Source organism: Cynocephalus volans, chromosome X (assembly GCF_027409185.1).
Source record: "Cynocephalus volans isolate mCynVol1 chromosome X, mCynVol1.pri, whole genome shotgun sequence".
NCBI classification, from domain to species: domain Eukaryota; kingdom Metazoa; phylum Chordata; class Mammalia; order Dermoptera; family Cynocephalidae; genus Cynocephalus; species Cynocephalus volans.
In genome coordinates this window covers 24,714,782-24,742,081 of record NC_084478.1, presented here as the reverse complement: position 1 = coordinate 24,742,081, position 27,300 = coordinate 24,714,782, and the positions used below count along the sequence as shown (strand labels likewise).

Genomic DNA, 27,300 nt, shown 5'->3' with positions numbered 1-27,300 from the left:
GATTTTAAATGTTTTCACCACCAAAAAATGATAAGAATGTGAGGTGATGGATTTGTCAATTAGCTTGATGTAATCATTCTACAGTGTAAACATATATCAAAACATCACATTGCACCCCATAAATATGTACAATTGTTATTTGTCAATTAAAAATGAAATTAAAAAAAAAAAAGAAGGTTCTATATGTGAAGCCTTCTCATCACTGCTTACAGATTGGGACAAGCCCAGGAGGAATTTTTATTCATTATTTTTCGTTTGATAAAATATTTATTTACTATGCCCCAGTGATTCTAAGCCCCAATGATTCTGGTCGAGGTCATTTCCTTTATTCACTGTCACCAATGCTGAGCTCATGTTGCTTAACGTTAACAGCGAGCATGACAGGGTAAGTTGGCCTTTTAGAAATCCAGAGGGACATTCCACAAAGGTTAAATATTAACACATTTATAAGTATAAAACAATTATTTCACTTTACCTAATAAAATATCTCAATTGTAAATGAAAACGAAGTACAAGTTCAAACAATAATAGTGTGTTTTCTATTATAACTTTCCTTCGACTCCCTCTCACACAATTACATTAAACAATATTTTTAAGAAAAATTACTTAGAATTCTATCACACTAAGACAACTCTTTTAATTTGTATTACTCCTCTACCATTTTTTAATTTTTTTTTTCTAAAATGTATGGGGATTTTTCTGTTTATGAGAGTACTGTGTGTCCATTGCAGAAAATTTCAAAATAAGAAAATAAATGAAGAATAAAATAACAATCATCCATATACCAGTACCAAGAGACAATGGCTATTAATATTTTAGTATATTTTCTTCCACTCCTATGATTTGGATAGAAACAATTCGGACAGAAACAAAATTGGTGTTCTTTATGCTCCTCCTTTGCTTGTATAATTTGCAGATTTTTCTGTAAGGAGCTTTGTTTTTATAAGAAAAACAATAAAGGAATGCATAAAAGAGCAGCATCTCTGCATGTCTTGTTCATCCAGGTATCTCCAGTTCCCAGAACACTGCTGGGCACACAGTTAGTACTCCAAAAAACTTTTTTTTTGAATGGCTAAGATTTTTGCCCCAAAACTAGTGAGACACAGTTACTAATGAACTCTGCAATCACTCTGCAGCTATGTCTGGATATTATTTCTCTCTCTCTTTCATTCCTTTCAGTAAACAGTTCATTCTATCACATATGATCGCTTTTGCTGTTTTAATATAAGACTGATTGAATTCAAATTCCAACTCCAAGACTCACTAGCTAGGTAACTTTTTTTTTTTTTTTTTTTTTCAAAAAGATGACCGGTAAGGGGATCTTAACCCTTGACTTGGTGTTGTCAGCACCACGCTCTCCAAGTGAGCTAACCGGCCATCCCTATATAGGGATCCGAACCCTCGGCCTTGGTGTTATCAGCACCACACTCTCCCGAGTCAGCCAAGGGCCAGCCCTCTTAGCTATGTAACCTTGGCAAGAAACTTCACCACTCTCTCCCTCAGCTTCCTCATCTGGTAAGCACTGGTTCAGGTGCTGAAGGTACAACAAAACAGAGATCCTGCCTCCAAATTTACATTCTAGGATAGGGGAAAATATTGAACAAATATTGGTGATAAGTGCTATAAAAAAAGGGTGGGGATAGAAAGTGATTACCTATGGGGATAGATGAGGGCATAGTAGGGCATGGTACGTTTCTATGTCATAATGGTGGTCAGGGACAGCTAAAGGTTTAAAAAATATCCTAGTGTAGTGCTTTTCAAACTTCAAGTTGTGACTAAGTGTAATCATAACATCAATTAGAGGATGATCTGCATTTATAAAAAATGAAATAAAATACCAGAGGGCATCACACATATTAAAGGTCAGCACTGTTTTGTGTAACTTGTTTCAGTTTATATACATGTGTACTGGTCTGTAAAACACTGGCTTGGAGAAAGTGGTGGTCAATACTATAGCCAGCTTTGAGGTAAGCAGTCTTAGTGAAAGGTATCTAAACAGGGCCTCTCTCCGTTAAGATCATCCATGCCTTGTGTGTGTGTCTGGTAGTGCCTTATTGGACTAGTAGACTTAGCAGAGAGCAGGAGAGACAAAAAGACCACAGAGAAAGTGCCAGAAAAGATTGGGACTAGAGCTAAGAGGCTGGGGGAAAAGACGCAACAAAACGAACAGTTAAGCACTTCAAGAGAAAAAACTGGTATCACATTTTTAATGCAAAATAGTACCTGATGGGAAGAAGACCCCCAAAAATTAGAGAAACAAAATTGACAGATTCAGTTTAACAAAAATCCGAAACTAGTGCCGGCCCATGGCTCACCCGGGAGAGTATGGTGCTGATAACACCAAGGCCCCGGGTTCGGATCCCATATACGGATGGCCGGTTCTCTCACTGGCTGAGCGTGGTGCTGACAACACCAAGTCAAAGGTTAAGATCCCCTTACCGGTCATCTTTAAAAAATTAAAAAAAAAAAAAATCCAAAACTAACGAAGTATGCCGTATATGATACTTTCAGATTAAGTGTATGACAGTGGGTGAATATTCTTAGAAACGCCCCAAATATCTGCTCCATACTTCCTTCTCTGACCCTCAGTGAGGTCGACAGTATAAAGATTTTAAAGCCATATTGTCTTAGATTTTTCTCTCGGTCCTTTAAACATTTAATAGGTTTTGGAAATCATGCCTAACTATCAGAAATGAGTAAATTATATTAAAAAGAGATAGGAAATCATCTCCCAAACCTTCTCTTGCTGTGCACATGAGGTTCCCATTTGAAGCAGAGCTGTAGGACACGATTATTGAGAACAAGGTGGGCAAACTACAGTCCTCCGACTAAATCTAACCCACCACGTGTTTTTGAAAACGGTTTTTCCATTTTCAAGTGGTTGAAAAAAATCAAAAGGATATTTTGTGACCCGTGAAAACTATCTTAAACTCAAATTTCGGTGTGTATAGTTTTGCTGGAACACAGCCAGGTCTATCCACGTTGTCCATGGCGCTACAACACGGCAGAGTCGAGTAGTTGCCCCCAAAGACTAAAATATTTACTATCTGACCCCTTTTAGAAAAAGCTTGCCAACAAGCGTACTAGAATATGAGGGCTCTACTGCTTAAACACCCTTCCAACCCTCGTCCCTCTCCAGGCACCCCCTCACTAACAAGATTCCTGGATCTGACATGGAGGGAGGGAGTTATAATAATGAATTGTACCGTATAGGAAACCAGAAACACAAGACAGTAAATTTCTATATAAGGGAATATGACTGGTTCTGCCACTGACCAGAGTAACGTCTGGTTTTGTTTCCCGATCAGAAGAGTGGGCATCACAGCGGCATCCGCACGATTGCATTTGAGCATGAAGGCACTTGGCAAGGCATCAAGGCAGCAAATGTTCCGGGGGTGCTTTTGCAAAGGGAGCCTCTCTCGAGTCTGCACGTAGCCACTTCGGCCGCCTCCCCCTGCCCTGTCCCCTCGGCTCCTGGCCCTTATTTTCTCTCCATTCCCCCTTTGGCCTTGCAGCCCGCTTGCTCCTCATCCCCACACACTCCGCTAGAGCTACGAAGTTCCCCGGCCCTGGTCAGCCCAGCCCAGCTCCCTCCAGCTTTGTCAGCTTGGGGTAGGGTCGCCCTGGGACCCCCCACAGTGACAAGAATAACTCAGCAGGGGGCTGGGACCGAGATAGGAACGCCAGTGCAAGAGCAAAATCCCCTGCAGCACGAAAAGGCCGCAAACCATATTAAGGACCCAAACGAGAACAAACAAAAATTTATTTCAAATCGGCTTCGGCCAGTTGGCGGCCTGGCGGCCTGTGTGCCACCGCAGGCCGCACGTTTAGCCTAACAGGGCGGCCCGGCGGTCTCTGCAGGCAGAAGTCCGCGGCCTGTCCAGAAGAACCCTCGCCTCTGACAAGCCCTGCCTCGGCCCGACCAGGCCCCAGGAAAGGCCAGTCGGCTTGAGGAGAACATTTCAGGAGTGTAGAGGACTGCATGTCTGTGATTTTGGGGAGACTTTGAGGGCACAGTAATCTCTCGAGATTAGGAACCATTTTCTTCTCTCGCTCTGAGATTTTTGCTTGGCTAAGCAGCAGCAGCCTCCCTGCCCTGCTCCCACCCCCACCGCCGCTACCGCTTCAAGCAACCACGCCCCGCGGGCCCCACGGCTCGCCGCCCCAAGCTCGCGACCCCTGTGCAGCCCTCACGCTGCACCCCCACCCGCCCCGCCCCCACCCACCCCCGCGGCCGGCCCTGGGAGCGCCGGGCGAGTCCTCGCGCCTGCGCCTCACCAACTTCCTGCCGCGGAGCGCCCCGCCCACCACCAGAAGCCCGCCCCTGAACGCCGAGTGAAACCCGCCCGCCGCACGTCATTGGTGGAAGCGGCGGAGCCGTTGGCTCCCAGGCCCGCCTCTCCAGCGCCTCTCACTTTTCCCAGGGCGGTTGCGCCTGCGCTCAGCTGCCTGGGCGGGCTGGGAGGCGCGGGTTGAAAAGTCTCGTTCCAAGTTTGGAGAGAGAGAGAAGAGCGCCTCAGCCCTCAGTACCCGCCAGCGGGGAGGAGGCAGAGAAAGAAAGACGCGGCGTCTGGGGAGCACCTAGGCAGCAAGACGGTGCTCAGGCTTCAGGAGCTGGGAGCGTGTGACGCGCCTGGGAAAGGCAGGAGCGCCAGCGATTGGGCTGCTCTTGGCTAGTGAAGGGAGTCCGAGGCGGCGGCGAGGGGCGAACGACCCGACGCAAGATGGCGAGTAAAGAGAGTAAGAGGCCCTGCGGGGCGGCGCGCGCCGAGGCCGCGGGGGGCGGCGGGCGCGCGAGGCCCCGGCACGCGCCGGCGAAAGGCGCGAATTGGCGTGAGGAGTGGGGGGCGGGGCCGGGAGCGAGGCTGGGCGCGCGCCTCCTGGGGCCTGCGCGGGACAGGGCCGTCGCGCGGAGGGCTCCGAGCACTTCCGGAGCTGGGCGCGGGGCCGAGGGCTGGGCCCCCTCCCCCCTCCCCCTCTTCGCTGGTGCGCTCCCTCCGGCGCCCTCGGCCCCGGGGCGGAGGCTGCCGCCGCCGCCGCCCGGAGAATCGAGCGCGGCGGCTCTTTCCACGCGCGCGCGTCGATCGTTTCAGGGTCGCGGCCCTTGTCCGGGGGGGGGTTCTGGAGCCCACGGGCCTATGGCTGCCGACGCGGGCGGCGTGAGAGCCGGGGCCTCTCCTGGCGTGGGATGGAGCGGGCGGGCCTGCGGGTTTCTTCCACACGTGGATTTGTCTCCCCGAGTGGGTCGTGGAGCCCCTCTACGTCCAGGTCGTCATCTTAGAACAGGTGCGAACAGCCGTAGTAGGCCAAACAATTTCGATGTCCGTGTGATTATTACTCAATTCGGTGTACGCAGGAGGTATTGATCTCAAAGTGGAAAAAATAAGCTTCCTGGTGTTAATATTCTCTCCACGTTCTGGAAAAACAGTTAGTTGTTCGTGTCCAAATTAGAGGTAAAGGGCCGGCCCGTGGCTCACTCGGGAGAGTGTGGTGCTGATAACACCAAGGCCACGGGTTCGGATCCCATTTAGGGATGGCCGGTTAGCTCATTGGGTGAGCGTGGTGCTGACACCAAATCAAGGGTTAAGATCCCCTTACTGGTCATCTTTAAAAAACAAAACAAAACAAAACAAAAAACAAATTAGAGGTAAAAGAAAAGAGTAGATGAGGTGTGGCCATCTCGAGGTGACCTCCAGTGTCTGTGTATAGATTCTGACTTTGATCCCTCTCAGCCGCTTAATCTTGTGGGCTTTCTCCACATTTCAGTGTTTGAAGATACTGTGGAGGAGCGTGTCATCAATGAAGAATATAAAATCTGGAAGAAGAATACACCGTTTCTGTATGACCTGGTTATGACCCATGCTCTTCAGTGGCCCAGTCTTACTGTTCAGTGGCTTCCTGAAGTGACTAAGTAAGGGTTTCTGGCACCTTTTATTTTGCATTAATTTAACTGTCGTTCTGAATTTTCTAGTTTGGGCGTTTAATACATGGAGCATAAGCATGTGATCAGTTAGCCCTTGGAAGATGTGGCAGGTGGTTTTTGTTTTCAAAACTTAAGTGATTTATGGGATGATTTCTGGCCTGTAAGTGTGGTGTTAAAAGGGAGGAAAGAACCTGTTGTGAGATTAATGATGTTTGTAGGAAACACTGAATATATTTGGCATTTTGGGGGCTTAAATGTAAAGCAGCATCTCCCTGGGTCCCAGACTAATGCATTTTTTCAAACCTTGTTGAAAAACAGAATACATACAGAAAAGTGCACACATTGTAAGCATAGGGCTTGATGAATTTTTACAAAGTGAACCATACATTTAACTAGCACCCAAGATGAATACGTTTTAATTGGCAAACGGAAAAAGTATTTGGCAACAATTGACAAAAGAAAAGGTGTTATTGGCTTATACTGTGGGATACACTTTGAGATTGCTGTTAGTCTTCATAAGAGTTCTTTTCGGCTAGTTCTAAAATTTTTCTGGTAGTAATTGCTCATATTTATTGAACACTTGGAACAGGGCCTGGCACATCTGAAGAGTTTTACGTCCTGTTATTTGGTGTAATCCTCATAGTAGTAGTATGATGTAGGTACTTTTTATTTTTATCATCCTTGATTTACCAACGGGCAACTGGGGCTGAGAGGTTAAGTACCATGCCCAAGATCACACAGGTAAGTGGTAGCTCTGCCTGCAAACCCAGACTGGTTGGCTCCAGAGTTGAGGCAACCCCTGCAGCAGACTACCTTTCTCATACTCTTGCACATTTTTTGGTAGGAACCTGGCCACGTACTTTAAAAGCGTATTAAGGGCCGGCCCGTGGCTCACTTGGGAGAGTGTGGTGCTCATAACACCAAGGCCACGGGTTCGAATCCCTATATAGGGATGGCCGGTTAGCTCACTTGGGAGAGTGTGGTGCTGACAACACCAAGTCAAGGGTTAAGATCCCCTTACCGGCCATCTTTTTAAAAAAGTAAATAAATAAAAGCGTATTAAATTTGGTGATTGTGAGCATATAATTTAATGAGGATTAACTCAAACTCTAGAAAGGAGATTTTGCTACAAGTTATAAAAATAAGAGTAATCTGATTTTATATAAAGTTACTCTTCTAGTGGCCAGAATTCCAGCATTGACTTCCATACAGATAGGGGCTTCAGTTAGGGTTCCGAAAAATCTAAATATAAGTGTACAGATGTTGGAAGAGTAGCAAAGAACTAAGTAATGGAGACTTCTAAGCGTCACATTTACAACTATCTTTGAATGGATTTAAAAATAGATTGAGCATCATATAGTCAGAGGTACTCAGGTTTAGGCTTGGGACATTGTGTGCATTTGCCTCTCTTTATCTTCCTGTTAAACAGATTTAAAATTTATTAACAATTTACTTTTATGTACATGTGTGTATATTTTTAGACCTACCCTAACATAGTGGGAAAAAAAGCAGGGGCTTTAAGGTTAGAGACCTGGGTTAGAATCCTGCCCGTGCTTCTTATTAGCTTTGTGAACTAGGGCAGGTTGTTCAGTTTCTATCTGGAGTTGTCTGATCTGTAAATGGAGGTGTTGGTAATACTGACTGCCTACACTTAAGGGAATTAAATAAAATCATGCGTGTTAAAGTGCCTGGCGCAGCATAAGTACAACAGTAAGTGGTGACTGCTGATTCTTCTACCCCTTCCTGTTCAGAAATAATTTGTTAGAGTTGAAGTAACTCTTTCTTTATGTGGATTTCAATGAAAGCTACTTACTCAAGTTTTTTTTTTTTTTTTTTTTTTTAAACCCGTAATGTGTTTTGCTTAAGGGTTTTAAAGGTCTATATGTTCCTCTCAGCCTTGACGGGTTGCTTTTGTATTAACACTCAGGAACTTAACAGAAAATGCTTTAACAAAATTATATATCATGGTGTTCTTTGTATACAAAGAAGTTGTGGGATTAGATTGTGGGACGTGCAGTGGCTTGGAGAATGCAAGAAAATGCCAAGCAGCCTGCATTCTTGGATGTTGAGGATTGCTGTGTGGTGCTTTGCAGGGTTCCCTGTGGGGTATGAAGGGACTGTGATTGTGTTTTATCACCATAGAGAATAGCAGAAATGTTTGCTATTCTCACTGCCTGGCTCCTTGAGGAACTAGACTCTACTTCACCTCATATGGCCTTCTTCTGCCTACATACAATATGTTTCCTAATGATTACTTGGACTTTCTGAGCTGTTTTTAAATCAAGTTAGGTTATTATCCAAATAATTGATTTGGCTTTTAAAAGTTTTTATTTAGGTGTCTCTAAGAAATTGTTTTTAAAAACCAGTAGTAGAGGGCTGGCTAGTTAGCTCAGTTGGTTAGAGCACAGTCTTATAACTCCAGGGTCACAGGTTTGGATCCCCATGCCAGCCACAAAAATAAATAAATAAATAAATAAAAACTGTTAGTTATTTCGTCTCTTGTTAAATAATTTCTTAAATATAGCGAGACTAACTTATTCTCAAAAAGCTTTGTAATGTTTCAAATTCGGACAGTATGAAAACAGTACAGAGTGAAAAATAACTCCCCCTTTCTGATCCCTTACTCTCCTAGTTGCCTTCCCCAGAGCAGAGGAAGTCATTGTTTTCAATTTCTTACCCATTCTGCCAGCATATAGAACTGTATACATACATCTTTGGGGGGGGGGGGGTGTAGTGAATTGTTCACTTGACTTGTTTTTTTTGGTGGCTGGCTGGTTCAGGGATACAAACCCTTGACCTAGGTGTTATCAACACCATGCTCTAACCAACTGAACTAACCGGACAGCCCACACTTCTTTAGTAATAGTATATGTTGGAGACTTTTTCCTATCAGCATACTTAGATATACTAGTTCTTTTTAAGGGCGCCATAGAACTCTATTTATGGATATACGGTAGTCCCCTGCCTTATCCACAGGGGATGTTTTCCAAGACACCCAGTGGATGCCTGAAACTGGATAGTACCAAATTCTGTATATGATATGTGTTTTCCTATACATACAAACCTGTGATAAAGTTTAATTTGTAAATTAGGCATAGTAAGAGATTATCAGCAATAGTAATAGAATAACTATAACAGTATACTGCGATAAAGGTTATGTGAATGTGATCTCTCTCTCTCACACTCACTCTCAGAATACTATATTTTTGGACCACGGTTGACTGTAGGTAACTGAAACCGTGGAAAGCAAAACCATGGATGGGGGGGGGACTACTGTACTATATGATTTATATCACCAGTTTCTTACTGATGGATATTTAGGTTGTTTTCAGCCTTTTGCTGCTACAAACAGTGCTGCTGAGAATAATCTTGTAATAGGCCACATTTTTGTGATTGGCTAAATTTCCTAGCAGTGGAGTGACTGGGTCAAAGGATTCTGATACTGAAAATGGATTAGGCCCTTTTACCATTAGTGCTTCTCCAGCCTTTAGGTGCATCCAGTATTTGAGGAAAATAGTGTCATATTGATTAGTTCATGAAAGTGGGCTGTGTTTTAATGATGGAGGTGAAATGACTTGTAGTAAAAAGAAAAATTCTTATTGATGATCAAGTCAGGCAAAACTGTAATAATTGAATTTGAGTCGAGAGGAATTTTTAATATCCTCCAGTCCATCTTGGAACAGTACTCCTTAGAAGGGTCCTATGATAAACTGACCTGTCTACCTGTAACTTGTTGGTCTTTTGTTCCCGCTTAAGCCCACAAAAAACAAGCCACTTTCTTCCTTTTTTGTCAGCCCTAACATTGCTCTGTGGTGCCTCCTTTCTCTCTAGCACTCCTATTTCTTTTCAAATGTTTCTTATATGTTTAAGTTCCATGTTATTTTAAGCCAGTATTCCTTGTGAAGGTTTCATCTTGTCCAAGTCCTCCTAAAGTACATTCCTTGGAGCCTAATTTTTAAAATGTGGTTTTTCCAGTTGAAAATAAGTGGGCACATGCTCATGCGCATTGTTCCCCTCCCCCAATATAAAGTCCATCAAAGATGGAATTAATTATCTTTTTGGATAGCCACATCATACTCTTAGCCCACTGTGCCTGCATCATCTAAGACCCATGCCTTTTTTCAGACAAGTTGCTATTGTTTAGCCATGGCTGACTTATTCTGTTCCTGGAGTTGTATGTGTGTGTTCTTTTTTACTGTAAGCCAAATCTTGGTAAAATTTTGTCTCGTATTTCTTGTTATTAGTAAATTACATGACTAGAAGTAACTTTCAACCTTTTTCTAAAACCACTGAATCTTTGGTACAATTGAAATTTAGAAACAGATAAATAACCTAATTTGTCTGGTATTGGGGCCTAGAGCCCTACTTAGTCCTCCTCACTGAGGTGGGACCATGAAGCACAGTTGAAAATTGCTGTTCTAGATAATACAAATGGGAAAGCATTGTTGATACCAATACAGAAATCACTGGTTGGACCAAGGTGCCATAAGGCATTGAAAAGTTCTTCAGCCTCAAGGTGAGTTTCTACAGAATACGGTAACAAAGACCCCTTGGTAAAATTGAGAATGCCCATTTCATAAACTTTAGGCATCATTAACATAAATAAGGGGTTTCACATCATACCATTTGCACTTATAACTTGTTTGGGTGAAGAAACTGAGGCCTCAGGGAGGTTGTGATTTCAGCAATGCATATAGCTAATTTTAGTTTGAGCCAGGATTTAAACCCAGTTTTTCTGACTCAACACTTTATTCTTTCTATTCTACCTTGTTGCCTCTTAGTGGGAAAACAGAAACATCTAGTATATTAAAATTGGACTATGGGCAGAAGATACTTTTTAGGTGGGAATTCATGATTTATGGGTATGGGGATCAGTGATGGATTTCTGTGGAGATGTTTGTCAGTGTTGGTAGAGTTGGACCTACCTCCTCAGAGTGCTGCTCTGGAAAAGGTAGTGTTTGCATCGGTAATTGAGGCAAAGGAGGATGGCTCTTTAGGAAAGAAGCCAGCCCTCTGCATATTGTTCTTAGACTGTTTTCTCACGTTTGCATGTGGGATTATAAAGTTGGTAACTAGATGGGGAGCGGGTATGTAGTTGATGCTCAGTAAATATTTGCTAAATGAATTTTAATGTATTGTAAGGGTACTAGACTGAATTTGTTAGCAACTGAAGATTTCTTGTAGGATTAGTGTGACTTCTCTTCTTTCTTAAACAGACCGGAAGGAAAGGATTATGCCCTTCATTGGCTAGTGCTGGGAACTCATACATCTGATGAGCAGAATCATCTGGTGGTTGCTCGCGTACATATTCCCAATGATGATGCACAGTTTGATGCTTCCCATTGTGACAGTGACAAGGGTGGTAGGTATACCATATATTCCAATATTGATGTTAAAGGGAGTATGCCTCTTTCAAAGCATATGCTATTAAAACTTTATACTATTAGCTTTTGGCCCAGCTGTTTAACTTCTAGGACTTCTAGTTTGATATACTACTCAACAATAACAGTAAGAAAAATCTATATGTTCTGGTATGGAAAGGTGTCCAAGATAAATTAAGCGAATGACTGGTATGTGTAATTATTATGCTCCATTTTGGTAAAAGTAATAATATGTGTTGGTGTATGTTTAGGAAAAAATCAGAAGGCATATATACCAAACAGTTAATAGTGGGGTTTTTGTTGGGGAGAGGGACAGTAGTGGTAGAATTAATTTAAGAAGCTGTTGACTTTTCTTTTCTTCATTGTCAGAAACACACTCCCTGTTTTGGTATTCTCACGATCACCCCAGGTTCAGTGATTTTTCTAGAAGAACTCACAAAAGTAAATTATACTGTGGCTAAAGTTTGTCACAATAAAGAATACAGAACAAAAGCAGCAGGAAAAAGATATGCATGGGCAAGTTCAAGGAGGTCTGGCACAAGTCTTGTCCAAGGCCACACAAGATGTGCTTTCTCCCTGGCAGCAAACTACAGGGACATGTGTGGAATTTCTATCCCAGGGAAGCCTATTTTGGTCTTGGGGTCTGGGGTGTTCTATGGGGAGTAGAGTGGGGGCTGGTTGCATAGGCGCATCTTGCTGGCAATCAGCCATGAGAACTGAAACTCAGGACCCCAATAATAAAAGCAGATGCATATCATCAGTCTTGATATTTGTGCAAAGCAACCCTGACAAACTGGTACAGCATGGTCCATTGCTCCAGATGTACACCACAAAATCATCAACCTGTCAGTGACATAGAGAACATTGTGAGGTCCGTGTTCCCAGGAGTTGGCCAAGGGCCAATAATGGTCCCAGTGTCACTCAGAGATGCTTGAGGGCTAAGCAATCACAGCTGCTGGGTTAACTCTTTATTCACAGCTCTAAATGGTTTAATGATTGTAACATTTTCCAATATTTACTTTAGGTATTTTTTTAATTGGAAATAAAATATTACATTATCTAGTGAAATTGCTGGGTTTGTATGGTGTATTCATTGTCAAAATAATATGAAGCTATTCTCCCAGTTTACCTCTCCCACAATTTACAGTTCATTCTCTTACAGCCTTATGCATTATCTGTAAATATTGTTATTATCAGAAATTTTTAATGGCATGAAATACATACTTATTGGGCTTTCAGTTTAAGTTAGTCTCTGTGCATAATATATGGGTATATTAAATTTTTAAGTTTTATACCCAGTGTATTACATTCTAATGAGTGACTGAATAGTTCACAGTTAATACCTTTTTTATTTTCAGTTATGGTATTTTTTTAGTGGATATTATGATGATTAAGACAGTGACTTTTTAAAACTTTTTCTTTCAAGTTTGAGAAAACAAAGCTCTGTGTTTGAAGTAAATCATACCTGGAAGCCCAATTTTTTTAGCAGGAGAGCTGTTCTGGTTGTTTAACTGAAGGAATTGGGAAACTTGAGTATCTTTGTATCAGAAGAGTTGGAACCACTGGAGTCCGCAGGGATGGGATGTTGAAAGTCAAAGATGGGGCAAGTTTGGAGCAGAGTCTCAGGAGGCAGGAGGTGATAGGATCAGGAAGGATGGTCTTGGGAAGGCTGAGGCACACTTTTTCCATTGACATGTGGAAGGGGGGAAGTGCTGAGAGGGAAATGGGTGCTTTTGTATATGGTCGTGTGAGAGTAATGGGTGAAGGTGCTTTGGAGGAGTTGTATGGAATGGGATATGGTTTTCAGCCACACTGAAGTCGTAAGCTGTGTTTGCTGCAAAGAATGGCTAGGTGCTAATATTGGGACATGGGAACCAATGTTCACTAGCATTCCTACATAACAAGAGCTGGCTGGAACTGAGAAATGGTTTACTCCTTTCGGTGTGTTTCTCCAGGCCCCAATCTATTTTACTTCTTACCTGCCTGGCTCCATTAGACATTTGAGTTAGTGGTCCCTGGCCTGAGACACAGGGTGAGTGAAAAAAGAATATGCAAAAAAGAGGCCATATAAGTCACAAAGAAATAACACAGTTATAATGTGAAGCCTCCTAACTTTTTAACAAGTTTTTATCTGTGAGCACAAAAAGAAAATGTTCTTGTTTGCTATATCAGCTTAGATGTTCTCTATTTGTATTCTTTCTGCTAACATCTTGCTGCTTCTCAGAAGTTATCATACTTTAATGTGGCTTTGTTACATTACCATGACTTTTTAACACTACAGTCTTATTCATGCACCAGATGGAGAGATTAGCTCCCTTGTTTTAACCTTGGCACTGTACTAGCAGTTCAGTCAAACTATGCTGGCGGGACCAACGTGTATCTGTGTCTTAGAGACAAGTGGGAGTTAGTTAGCATAGGTTTCTGATTTGAGAATGTTTCTGACTTTATTCTTTTATTTTATTTTTTTCTTTTTAAAAAAATTTCTTTGTGTTTCTGACTTTAGACTCAAGGAGTATTCATACTCCTTAGGGTAAAACTTTTCCTGTTTTGATGAAATCTAAAATAAGAAGCTAATTCAGTACAGCACTTACAAATGAATTGTATTTTGAACTAAAAAGCTGTTGGTCTGTTTCATTTGAATTTTTAGTTCATAACTATATCTTCTTCACAACTGAAAAAGGCCAGTTTTTAATTGTTTTAAATCCTAGGTAGAATTGAATTAACTTGCATTAGGGTAGCTATCAATATTTTCCAGTGCAAATAAATGTGCTGTTAGGATAAATTCCAAGTGGCAGGTATATCCATGTTTTTGGGTTCTTTCTCTTTCTCAATTTGTGTTGTAACTGTCAGGTTAAAATCTATTGTGTTGATTAAACTAAGCAACTTGTAAATTTTAATCCTAAGTGTACATGTTTGTTTATTTCTTTCTCCTCACATTAGAATTTGGTGGCTTTGGTTCTGTAACAGGAAAAATTGAATGTGAAATTAAAATTAATCACGAAGGAGAAGTAAACCGTGCTCGTTACATGCCGCAGAATCCTCACATCATTGCTACAAAAACACCATCTTCTGATGTGTTGGTTTTTGACTATACAAAACACCCTGCTAAACCAGGTACGTAATAATAAAGTCAGGCCATTACTTGACCATTTTTCTTGATTCAAAATGGTAATGTTTTTAAGATCATTCAAAGTAGTATACTATAATTTTTAAAAGTTTAAAAATTGTTCTGGAGGTCCCATAACCACCCTCAAGTTCAGTAATTTGCCAGACGGACATAACAGCAGCTTATACTCACAGCTAAGGTTTATTACAGCAAAGGATCCAGAGCAAAAGCAGGAGGAAAAAGATATACATCAGGTGGAGTCCAGAGAGGTCAGCCACAGGCTTCTGAGTTCTTCTCCACTGGGGCCTCACAGGATATGCTTTCTCTCTAGCAGCAAACCACAGGAACATGTGCTAAATGTCTCTGCCCAGGGAAACCCATTTGAGTCTCAGGGTCTGGAGTTTTTATGGAGGTCTGGTCACATGGGCACATTGTGCTTTGTGACCAGCCATGGTAATGAAAACTCAGGACCCCACCAGTGAAGCCAAACATATTATGAGTCTTGCTAAACCATCCTACAAGTCTTGACAAGTCACTAAAGCATGCCCCACTGCTCTGGGCGTATATAACTTCATCAGTCAGTGACATAAAGAACTTTATGAGGGTCACATTCCCAGGGGTTGGCCAAGGGTCATTCCTGGTTGCAGGCTAGAGACATGCAAGGACTAAGCAACCAGACCTGTTATGCTAGAAATATTTCTAAAAATTGACGGGTGGGGTTGCTACTATACAAATTTGTAGGACAGCTGTAATTTTCAGTATTTTTATGTTGGAAATAGTATTAGGTTTTTCAAAGAAAACAGTCATTTAATGGTCATGAGATTTAGTTTGCATTGAGTATTTAAAATGAAGCAGAAAGAACAGGTTTTCAATGTGGCTGTGGGTCAGACCAAGTCCTTGTTCATGTGCAGTTGCTATTATGGCTCACTCAGTGAAGTAGTGAGAATTTGCTCTCACCAGTTCTGATAAACAGATAATACCTGAGTAGTTAATCTATTTCTTTTTTTCTTAGACCCAAGTGGAGAATGTAATCCTGATCTTAGGCTAAGAGGTCACCAAAAGGAAGGCTATGGTCTTTCCTGGAATTCTAATTTGAGCGGACATCTCCTAAGTGCATCCGACGATCATGTGAGAAACATATTTTTCCTAATCTGCTCAGATACTGAGAGTTAAAGAAAACATTACAGATAGCTTTTCACTGAAGGAGCACTATGTAGATGCAAGGGTTTCTAAGAGACTACCAATGACTATTGTGATAAGTTTTCCCAGGAGTTAGAGTGATGGTTTTCAGACTGCTTTGTTAGAGTCTTAGGATTCCATAAAGCTCTTTTGAAGCAGCCTTAGAATGAAGGGAGGGTGGGCAAAATAGGACCTCCAGGCCCTTATTAATGGAAACTACACAGTGTTTGTGGGCCTGATTAATAGTAATTTTTAGTTTATTATTTTGAGTGTACAATTCATTGGGTTTTAGTATATTCACAAAGTTATGCAATCATTACCACTAATTGTAGAATATTTTTATCAAATGTCCCAAAAAGAAATTCCATACCCATTAAGCAGTCACTCCCCACACCCATTTCCCACAGCTCCTAGTAACCACTAATTTATTTTGTCTCTATAGAGTTGTCTATTCTTGACATTTCATATAAATTGAATCATATAAAATGTGGCCTTTTCTCTCTGGCTTCTTGCACTTAGCATAATGTTTTTAGTTAACATTATCATACTTCATTTCTTTTTATGGCTAAATAATATTCCATTGTATGAATTTGCTTATCCGTTTGTCAGTTGATGGATATTTGGATTCTTTCCACTTTTTGGCTATTTTGAATGATGTTGTTATGAACATTTGTGTACAGGTTTTTGTGTGGGTGTATGTTTTCATTTCTCTTAGGTACAGGAGTGGAATTGCTGGGTCATATGGTAACACTATGTAAACTTTTTGAAGAACTGCCCAACTTTTCCAAAGTGGCTGCTTATTTTACATTTCCACCAGCAATGTTATGAATGTCCCGATTTCTCTACATCTTCATCAACACTAATTGTCTTTTTGATTGTAGCCATTGTAGTGGGTGTGAAGTGGTATTTCGTAAGGGTTTTGATTTGCATTTACCTGATGACTAATGATGTCAAGCATCTTTTCTTGTGCTTATTGGCCATTTGTAGATTTCCTTTGGAGAAATATGTTTTCAAATCCTTTGTCCTTTTTTAAGTCTTGTTGTCTTTTCATTGTTGAATTGTAAAACTTCTTTATGTATTCTGGATAAAAGTCCCTCATCAGATACATGATTTTCAAAAAATTTTCTTCCATTCTGTGAGTTGTCTTTGCACTTTCTTGATAATGTCCTTTGAAGCACAAAAGTTCTTAATTTTGATGTCCAGTTTATGAATCTTTTTTGTCACTTGTGCTTTTGGTATTGCGTCTAAGAAACCATTGCATAATAATCCAGCATCACAAAGCTTGACACCTATATTCTTTTAAGAATTTTGGCAGCTGGCTGGTATAGGGATCTGAACCCTTGACCTTGGTGCTATAACACCCTGCTCTAACCAACTGTTCTTCTAACAGTTTTATAGTTTCAGCTCTCACATTTTGGTCTGATCCATTTTGAGTTAATTTTTGTTTATTGTGTGGGGAAGGATCCAACTTCATTTTTTTGCACATGAATATCCAGTTTTCCCAGCACCATTTGTTGAGAAGACTAATCTTTCCCTATTGAATCTCCTTGGTACCCTTAATATAAAGTATTTTTTTAACAAAAGTACCGCACAAATGCAAAGTGATCTTGTTGATTTATTGTAGATCAATGATTGTACCATTCGCATCACTAGCAGCCCCATGTCTTCTCTCATGGATCCCTTAGTATAAGCAAAAAGCATTTGGTATGATTCCAACCAAGAGTAAGCTTCTGGAGCTATTGAAAGCTCATGTAACTTAGCCACAGTTATTATTTCACGTCAGCTTTGTGAGAGCAGGTCCCTTGCCGCCTTCTTTAGTGTAACTCTGTGCCTAGAACAGGGCCTGTCATGTGGCAGACCTTCTTTATATTTTTGTTGATCACAATTTCTGTTAAGTTCTTTGAAATGTTGAAAGTAGATAATTGCCTCCGTCAGGGTTCTTTAGTTGTAAGCAGCCAAAACTGACTCTGGCTGATTTCAACAGAACAGGAATCTGCTGGAAGAGCATTGGATAGGGTAGCTCAGAGAATTGCTGTGATGGCTAGAGAATGAGGCTTAGAAAACTGCCTCAGAAAAAGAGAGGAGAGGCCAGATCCACAACCCAAATCAGGCCTGTGAGGACATCACTCTTGCCACCCTGGAAAGTGGATACTGCTCCCCACCCACCCCTCAGAACAGATTCTCCTGTTGCTGTTCACAATTCAGATCCGTAAGGTGGTGGGGTGCAGCTGGTGGAGCCTGTGTGTCACACTTCTGAAGCTGGACTGCTAAGGAAACTGGAGAAGCAAGGGCCTGCCTTGTTTTTAAAGGGAAGCTTTCCTCAAAGTGTATGCAGGATGGTTTCCCAAATAGGGAAGGTGGACTGTACTCTGTAGCCTAGTTACTAGTACCTTTTGAAGACACCAGGCCAGGAATTACTAGTAATAATAGTAGCTGACATTTGCCAGGGGCTTTCCCCGTGTGCCAGGCATCAAGCTGATCTTCCTAGGGTCTGTCTTAGGTGGGCAGCAGGGGTGGATGGCAACAGCTCTACACGTTCCTCTCTCTTAGTGTATGTAGATTGTATGTCTGAGTATGTAAGTAACAACAAAGACTAATGGCACATGTATTATGTAAAAACATGTTTTGTTACTGGGAAAATAACTATTACTGGGAGATAACTTTGATCGGAGACTTCGTCATGTAAGAAAGTGATTTACAAAGAGATGAGGCTCATATCAATATCAGTGAAATTATGATTAGTGCTCATACACCTTAATGGAATCACTTTTTATTTTAAACCTTTGAATGAGAATCATCGCCCTATATTTTGCAATATTTTTTTGTAAAATCTTAAAATTTTCCTCTTAACTCTTTTTGTGATCGTATGTCAAGAGAAGACCCAAATCACGAAGCCTTGTGATTTGTGGGCTGATGTGATCTTTGAGGCCTGGAGAAGGCCTTGGAGCCTCTCCTTGGGCTCTGCTGATGTTTCAAGCTGGATCTGTCTGCAAGCCCAGAGTTGATTAGTAGGGGTTTGGCCCAGGTCATTCAATTGTCACACTTCCTGATATCTGTGGTGGTTTCTGCAGTGAAATTAAAGACTAGTCCAAAAGGCTTTTGCTGTTTGAGGTACATTTTAGTTTTAATTTCCAGTCTTCCCTACCCACTATGAATTTTTAGGGTGTGCATTTCTGTTCCGTAGATAATACCAGCTGCCTGGCTCTCAGTGATTTATTGTGTTAGATGAATTTTGGATACTTAGCTGTCTGAATGTATGTAGTAGAAACTCCAACCTGAGTGTTCCTTGCCTGCTGCTGTACTCAGTTTCCCCCCTACACACACCGCCCCCATTACAGTGTAGTTTCCTTCTCCCCTAAATCTCACATCATGGAGGCTGCAACCACACTCTTCTGTTTGTCTATATTTCCTTTCCCTCATGTTTATTTCTAACATTTGTATAGTTAAATAGTTTTGTTTTTAACAAAAGTGTTTAAAATAAGATATTAGCATTTAGATTCAATCTCTTATAGCTTCTGGTTGTTTTTTTCCCCCCTTCTCAGACTGTCTGTCTGTGGGATATAAATGCAGGACCAAAGGAAGGCAAAATTGTGGATGCTAAAGCAATCTTCACTGGCCACTCGGCTGTTGTAGAGGATGTGGCCTGGCACCTGCTTCACGAGTCATTGTTTGGATCTGTTGCTGATGATCAGAAACTTATGATGTAAGATGGAAAGTTTAGCAGAGGATCTTGTTTGATGGGTGACCTGAATGACCGCCAGTGATTGTAGTGGACTGTGGTTTGGTTTCTTTTTTTAAAGTTATGTTGTGGGCTTTAAAAAAAAAAAAAGAAACAGCTTTAGGTGAGGTATAATTGACATGATAACCCGCACATTTGTAATGGCCTTTTTACGTAAGAGTTACTGTGCTACGTGAATAAGCACGGTTTATTATTTTTAAAAGAAGGAAAAACAGGTATGTAATTGTGAAGGAACATGCTTGGTGTAGTGGCAAATATCAAAATTGGGATCCAGAGTGACTTCAGTTGGAGGTCAGGGAGAAGAATGATTCCATCCGGGTGTGACCACAGGGCTGCATTCAGCCAGCTATATTTTTTAATCTCATAAACTAATATCTGAGGCAAATATGGCAAAATACTGAAATTTGACAAGGCTAGTTGTAGGTATCAAATTGTTACATTATTCTCTACATGGTCTATATTTTGTCTGCTTGAGATAGTTGATAATTAAGGCAGGAATCTCATAAAAGAGAAACCAGAAGTAATAGCCCTAGTTTGTTCTTCATAGGTTTAGAATGCATCATTTAGTGGTTGAAGTCCAAATTGCCAACACTGTGTGGTTGGTGTCTTTGTGAAGCAGGAGATGGCAGCGGAGTGGAATGACGCTGACGGGGCCGTGCATGAATGTGTGAGAAGCTTGGGAGGCTCAAGCATCCTCCTTGGGTGCTGTGTGCCTTGTACCTTTGTGTTTTAGATGGGACACCAGGTCCAATACAACCTCCAAGCCGAGCCACTTGGTGGATGCACACACCGCTGAGGTCAACTGCCTCTCATTCAATCCCTACAGCGAGTTCATTCTAGCAACCGGCTCTGCAGATAAGGTTTCATAGTTTTTGCATATTTGGTGTTTACAAAACCCAGTTATCTTGTGCTTAATCCATATTTGAAAATTCTTATGTAAAGCATAGAAATGAATTCCTTTTCATTGGTTATTTTTCTTCAGACTGTAGCTTTATGGGATCTGCGTAACTTAAAATTAAAACTCCATACCTTTGAATCTCATAAAGATGAAATTTTCCAGGTACGTGACAGTTTTCTGGTGTCTGTATATCAGGTTTTAGTAACTTTTTGGTAGGGGAAAAGTTTCTTAATTTTTTCTTTTATATGGTGAGCATGGGACGTTGTTTTTTTAAAAAGCCCCTCTTGTTTCTACTGTATAAGTAAACTAGTGGGAAATAACTTGGAACTTTTTGAGAGGCTATTGGTTCAAAAGTGGAAGAAAACGCCTTGCAAAACAGAATCAGTTTAAAAAGTGAAATCCCAGGATTCTTCAGCATGGCGGGTCCACTAGTGAAAGAATGTCTTATACATGATTTAGCATAGAGATTTGCATAGGTTAAGAACACCTCACTGAAAATTTTAAAAGCTTCTGGGATGTTTATGAGGCTGAATAAGTTTATCAGGACCCCTAGGTGAGTTCCTCAGCACTGGGAGGGAGTGCAGCCTTCCTGGGGTTAGGCTGGGGAACTGGGTGGTTTAAGAGCACTTGAACGGCTGGGACAAGGGGGTGAGGGCTTTAGGTTGAGAAGAAAGCTACAGAGCACAAGATGGGAACATATCACAGATTATAGCAATAACAACCGCAAACCTAGGAACGGATGATTCTTTAAATACATTTTCAAAATATCTCTTGCTAGGTCCACTGGTCTCCACATAATGAAACTATTCTGGCTTCAAGTGGTACTGATCGCCGCCTGAATGTGTGGGATTTAAGGTAACTCAGAATTTGGTGATGCGATACTGCATGAATATGCCAATCTGGTAGATTATGCAATGATTCATAAGCTTAGAAAAGCAATTTGCTAATCTCACTTCAGTAAACCTAATATTAAAGTACGTTTTAAGGGCCTTCCTAAAGAGTGTTCTGCAAAATAGAAGCGAATCAGCAAATGGACCATAAAAGTAAATTTCTGTGATGTGAGTTTTGTCTATTGATATTCAGGCATGAAGTTGTGTGTTTCTGTGTTTGCATCCGAATTATTGTATTTAAGACATTCTTGCTATAAAGAGGGATGAAGATGTTAACTGTTCATGTCTCATGGGATCTCACAGTACACTGGCAGGACTATTCTTTCTTAGAGTTTTTGTACTGTTTGCTCTTCTGTGCTTTCATTGATTCATTCCACACATGGAAGCTCCCACTGTGATTTGTGTAACCACTGAGGAGACCTTTGTGAAGGGGACAAGGACAGCCCATGCTGTTAGAGAGCTTAAGTTCCCTGAGGGCCTCATTGTATAAAGAGTTTCTCCCAATTCTTAAAGTTCCTTGACTTCATAGTTGCTGTTCTCTAAGAATTTCAGGCTCCTTTAGTTTTTTTGTCTGAGCCTTTAGAGCCATTAATAAAGTTGCTCAGTTATATACTTCTGCATTAAGATGTCATCATCTTAATTTTAAATCATAAAATTACCAAAAAATAACTTATTTCCTACTTGTATTAAATGTATTGCTTTGAAGTAGACTAAATTTAGTATATTAAGACCAAGGTTGCCTTAATTACAGTATATGGAAGAAACACTACAGAATAAAATGCTTGTATGTAAAACTTAAATCATCTAATGTTTGGGGTTCTCATGGAATAAACTCTTGCCATGATAGATGCTTGAAGATGTAGAAAGTCTTTAAAGTACACATTTGAGTGTATTCTTCTATTTTACTTGACAACAATTTTAAGTAGTAAAACTAAAAACCTAAAACAAAGCTGTATAGTGGTTGTATGAAATGGTACTTACAAGGTTTGGAAGTCTGATGTCCTGGCAGTGAACTGCCCCTAAAGGTGCCAGTAATTTGTGGGCATTGTGTATAATTTCTTCTTACAATTTATTCATAACTTGTTTGATATTAAAAATACATTAGGTTAAACACAGGATTAAAATGGTGAGTAGTGTTAGCAACTGTACTCCTGACGGGGAAGAGAAACATAATTGGCAGTCCCACGTATTGGTTTGTCTGGTTAGTTTATGGGAAGAAAAAAAGAAGTCTCACTTCGAAGGCTGTGTATTTGGCCTTTTTTTTTTTTTTTTCCCCCCCAGCATTTATTACCAGCAAAATCTGTCTTTGGGATTAGATATAAGATAGGGCTGATATTAATATGTAACTCTTTTTTTGTTTTTTGTTTTTGTTGTTTCTTTTGGGGGGGAAGGGTGGCCAGCCAGTACAGGGATCGACCCTGGACCTTGGTGTTATTGGTACCACGCTCTAACCAACTGAGCTAAGTGGCCTGTCCAATATGTAAACCTTAAGAGTAATGAATTGGTACTCTTAGGATTATTGGCAAATTCCATAAATTGAAGTTTTTAAGAGAAGAAAAAAAAACCCTTAAAAATTAAAAACCTTTCTTTGGCTTATGTATTCCATAGTTAGTTATTTTGTTGTCATATCTTTAGTCAGATCTATAGTACTTATATGCAATTGTATTTCACTCCTAGAATGCAAAAGGCTTTGAATTAAGAGTAAAGTATGGGGGCTGCACGTCAGTTCATACGTAGATTTTTAAACATGCTTTTCACCTTTTAATTTTAATGAAGTACACAACACAGTTAAAATATTAAAGGAATTTTGAGTTAATGTTTATTGTTAACAGTTGCTCATTCTGCAGCTTCAGTTGTGAACAGCTGTAACCCATTTTCAGAAAGTAAACATCTCACTCTCCCACCAAATAATAAATATAAAAACACTAATTGATTGTAATATAGAAATAAGTTGTTTTGGGAGTGAATATGTGTTTTAAGATGAGCTTTCCGAGCTAATACTGGTTTAGGGTACATTTATGCTATAAGAATGTCAGTAATGAAAGCATTATGTTCTTTCTTAATAGTAAAATTGGAGAGGAACAATCGGCAGAAGATGCAGAAGACGGGCCTCCAGAACTCCTGGTACACATTGGCTTGCTCACACAGGATGAAATGTCATATGCAGATTGGATTCTTTGTCATTGATCCATTTATCTTGACAATGAGTCAGAACTTCAAATTCTAGCTCTTACAGATGATTTCAAAATGGAAGTCCTGGAGGTTGTTGTTATTGGGCTCTGACATTTATCAGAAATTGTACATGGAGCCCAATAAGTTTTTACTAAGTTTCGCTGAGTAGTTTGAGCTATGGGAAAATAGTGCATAATAATTTTTCACTGATTTCAAATATAATATTTTGAGAGCAGGGGCAGGGTATTATTGCTATTCATTCAGCAATACTTAACACTTTCTAATGTCCTGTTATTTAACTTCCCTGCTCAGAAAAAGAATGCCTTCTCAGGTTGATGCCAGCAGTGCCCACCATCTTTTTCCCATCCCTACTTGAATCATCTCGGCATTGCCTCAGCTCCTCGAAGGCTTATGTGGTAGTGTCTGTTTGTTCTCATCCTTCCTGTCTCTGAGTCCTTCAGTATACACTTCAAGTCACTTTTCCATGATTCGTTGCCAGGCTTAGCAATGGTTCTTTGTCCTTGCTCTGAATTCAGCATTTGTTGCCTTCAGTCATTTGGCAGATAATCATTTGTCACTCTGTAACATATGTCTGATTTTAGCTGTTATGCCAGCACTAATTTTTGGTACACTTGTGCTTCACCCACAAGTTGTAAAAGGTAAAGGAGGCCCTTGAGAGTAAGCCTTGCACACAGCTGCTCACTAAGTCCCACCTTGTACGGACACCCCAGTCCCTTTCACTCCTTAGCCAGTTGGTTACAGTGTCCCAGGGACTCTGGGCAGAAGTCGGCAAAGGGGTGCAATGAGACTCACACATACTGGTCTGTTCAGTGTTCGAACCATGCTGCTTAAAGAAGAGTATTTGTCAATAAACTGCTGCCCTAGCCAGATGGCAGCATCTGAATGCTATATTCTATATTGGGTGACTTATTCTGAAAAGTCTTTTGTGAAGCAGGGCTTCATAGTTTTAAAGTATTTTCTAGAAAAGGTGTTGCTCCCAGCTATTTTTGTCCAGCGATTTTCACTTACTTTTTTATTTTGGTAATAGCTTTATTAATATATAATTCACATACCATACAATTCACCTATTTAATGTGTACAATTCAGTGCTTTTTAGTATATTCATAGAGTTGTACAACCATAACCACAAATCAGTTCTAGAACATTTTTGTCCCCTCAGAAAGAAACTCCATAGCTATCACCTCTCAGTCTTCTCCTTTCTGTAGCCCTTGGCAGCCACTAGTCTGCTTTCTGTCTCTGCAAGATTGGGTTATTCTAGACATTTGATATAAATGGAATCATACAATATATAGCCTTCTGTGACTGTATAAGTGATTCTTTCACTTAGCATAGTATTTTCAAGGATTCCAGCTATTTTTTGATATCGCAGGGAGAGGAAAGTGTATTACTTTGTATATTGTGGCTCTACAACAACTTCATGGTCCTTGAGAAACTCCACTTGGATTTTGCCCTTTTTGCAAAAGAGCCTACAATCAGGGGACATTTAAGAGTAGTAAACTATATACTAACTATAATTTTAATATAACAGTATCTTGCTTTGATGACTCCTGTATTCTAAGTCAGTGGTTTTATAATATTTTCACTTGTGTATCACTTAAGGGTATTTTGAAAATCTGTTTACCCCATGTCACGGTTTTAAACCGATAAAATTTTAAGGTAAAATAGTTACATTGAATATAACCTAACTGGCAGACAGATACCTCATTGTCATATCAGACTTTGTCAGAAAGTGTGACTTCCCAATTCAAAACAATGTATTAATATTATCCTTGCAAAGAACGGTTTCTTCTGAATCTTAATTCTAAGATAAATAAGGCACGGTGCCTTCCCATGAGGTTATCTCTTGCAGGAAATAAGACTGCCCCCTTGAGCATTTCTTAGCCAAGTTCTCATGACTTAGGCTTAACTTGTGGGGTACTCTTAAGTTATGAGGGGAGCTGTGCTTTTGGTGCCCCAGAAATTTTTTACCCTGGGGCAGTATACCTTGGAAAGACTGAGGATGGGCGAGAGGTGTGCCTCTCTTAGTAAGGGGGAGAGGGGGACTGTGAAAGGGGGCAAGGAAGAACCAGGAGACTCCTCAGGTAGGCCCAGTGTAGGAAATAGTGTCACATGGCATGCTGGAAAAGGATTACTGCACCTAACTGGGTATGAGCGAATAATGCTGTATTAACATTAATACGATATGGAAATGGCATTGTGGTTATGTAGGAAAATGTCCTCTTTTTTAATGGGTGCAGGCCAAAGTACTTAGGAGTGAAGTGTCCTGTGTGCAACTTAAGACATACACACCCCTGCTGAGCCACTGCATTGTATAGGCACATATGGATAAAGTAAGCATATGTTAACAAAATATCAGTATTTGGTCAATCTAGGTAAAAGGTATATTATATATAGGTGTTCATTGTTCTATTGTCACCTTTTTTGGAAATTTGGAAATTTGCAAAATAAAAAGTATGGGGGGGTAGATAACTGAACCTGTACCATCCTCTCTCTAAAGTTGAAAGACGGATGCTCTGTCTTTAATTAATTTAAGTATGAGGCTTAACAGGAGAGGATATGAAGCCAAGGCTGCTTTTATTCTTATTAACAGTTTATTCATGGAGGACACACTGCCAAGATTTCAGATTTCAGTTGGAACCCCAATGAGCCTTGGGTCATCTGCTCGGTGTCTGAGGATAATATCATGCAGATATGGCAAATGGTGAGCTAAACTTTTTATTTTTCCTGAATGACTATCTTGTAAATAAGAGATTTATTAGTGATATAATGTAATAGAAATATTTCAAATATTTAGGTGCATACTGTACCAGAAATTTATAGAGAGTAAACAATTCCATTTTAACAGCACAATCTTTAGTTCAATACTGGTGCTTTGTCCACGGTAGCACCTGTTGGGTCAGGAGAACTCTCCCAACGTATCTGTATTAACGTGCAGATGCAGCATCTGCTCCGATTTTCATTGTTGGTGCACTCTTCATCCACTGGGGTTCCCACATCATTGCTGTCGCCAGTGTCTGCCCTGTCATAGGTACAAAGGATACAGGAAGGAAATGTCAAAGCATTCAAATGATAACGAATTCTCAGATGATGAGCACCAAGTACCTGACATTTCTAAGGTGCCGAGTTTTTAACCAAGTCTTTCATAAACATCAAGGCTATCACTCCCTCTAAATGATGCTTGAAATGCTTTTGGAAAACACCTTTTATGAGCAGTGATTGAAATAAGTAGTGTGTGGGCAACTAGGTATATATGTGGAATTACTCACTGGCAAATAATTTTTGAGAATACTGGCCTGTCTTTTCCTTAGTGGAAGTCTTTGGGGGGAAATGCAAAGATGAACCTAGTAAATTACTGCAGAAATGTGTTCACAATTAATTTCTAACACTGAAACACATTGATCCGTGAATCCTAAAATCTGGATAGAAAAATTCTATTTCTAGATGATCTTGTAAAAACCATGGGGAGTTTTACCTGTGAATTTATTTGGTTATCATCTCCAGGCTGAAAATATTTACAATGATGAAGAGTCAGATGTCACAGCATCGGAACTGGAAGGGCAAGGATCTTAAACTCAAAGTACGAGAAATGTTTCTGTTGAATGTAATGCTACATGAATGCTTGATTTATCAAGCGCCAAAAAGGCATTGTATAGTAGGAAATGTAAGTGGGTTGGCTTATGGCGTTCTTTACCCTCTGATTCTAGCACTTTCAAGTCGAGCTGTTGCGTACTGTATCATATTGTAGCTATTAGGGGAAAAAGGAATGTTGCTTAAGAAAGAACATCACCATTGTTTTAAAATACAAGTAGCAGGGGTACTGCCTTTGATTCAACTATTTTAAGTCCTCGTTTTCTCAGACTAAGTGCTTGCTGTTCCCAAATATGCAAGAATAACTTTTACAACTTTTTCCTTCCAACACTTCTTGACTGGCTTTGCAGAAATAAAGTTTTAAAATAAGTTTTGTTTTATTCTTTTAGAAATTTGGTGGGGG

General features: G+C 40.5%; 1 protein-coding gene across 2 annotated transcripts; it reads left to right on the top strand.

Moving 5' to 3' along the window:
* The first annotated feature begins 4,437 nt into the window (after positions 1 to 4,437).
* RBBP7 (RB binding protein 7, chromatin remodeling factor) lies at positions 4,438 to 27,266 on the top strand. 2 transcript variants are annotated; one of them, XM_063082964.1, is made up of 12 exons: positions 4,438 to 4,740; positions 5,767 to 5,911; positions 11,140 to 11,285; positions 14,245 to 14,418; positions 15,423 to 15,538; positions 19,132 to 19,292; positions 20,062 to 20,188; positions 20,311 to 20,388; positions 21,005 to 21,081; positions 23,183 to 23,240; positions 25,900 to 26,010; positions 26,811 to 27,266. In XM_063082964.1, exons 1-12 carry the CDS (start codon positions 4,725 to 4,727, stop codon positions 26,877 to 26,879), a joined length of 1,278 nt encoding a protein of 425 aa, XP_062939034.1. In that variant the 5' UTR covers positions 4,438 to 4,724; the 3' UTR covers positions 26,880 to 27,266. The 2 variants fall into 2 exon arrangements, with proteins under 2 accessions (XP_062939034.1, XP_062939033.1); XM_063082963.1 differs by lacking the exon at positions 4,438 to 4,740 and adding an exon at positions 5,124 to 5,286.
* The last annotated feature ends 34 nt before the right edge of the window (positions 27,267 to 27,300 follow it).

Coding starts and splice junctions, on each gene's coding strand:
- RBBP7 (XM_063082963.1), top strand. CDS start 5,139: ATGGCTGCCGACGCGGGCGGCGTGAGAGCCGGGGCCTCTCCTGGCGTG. Junction 20,189..20,310: donor CAACCGGCTCTGCAGATAAG/GTTTCATAGTTT, acceptor ATTTTTCTTCAG/ACTGTAGCTTTATGGGATCT. Junction 23,241..25,899: donor ACGGGCCTCCAGAACTCCTG/GTACACATTGGC, acceptor TCTTATTAACAG/TTTATTCATGGAGGACACAC.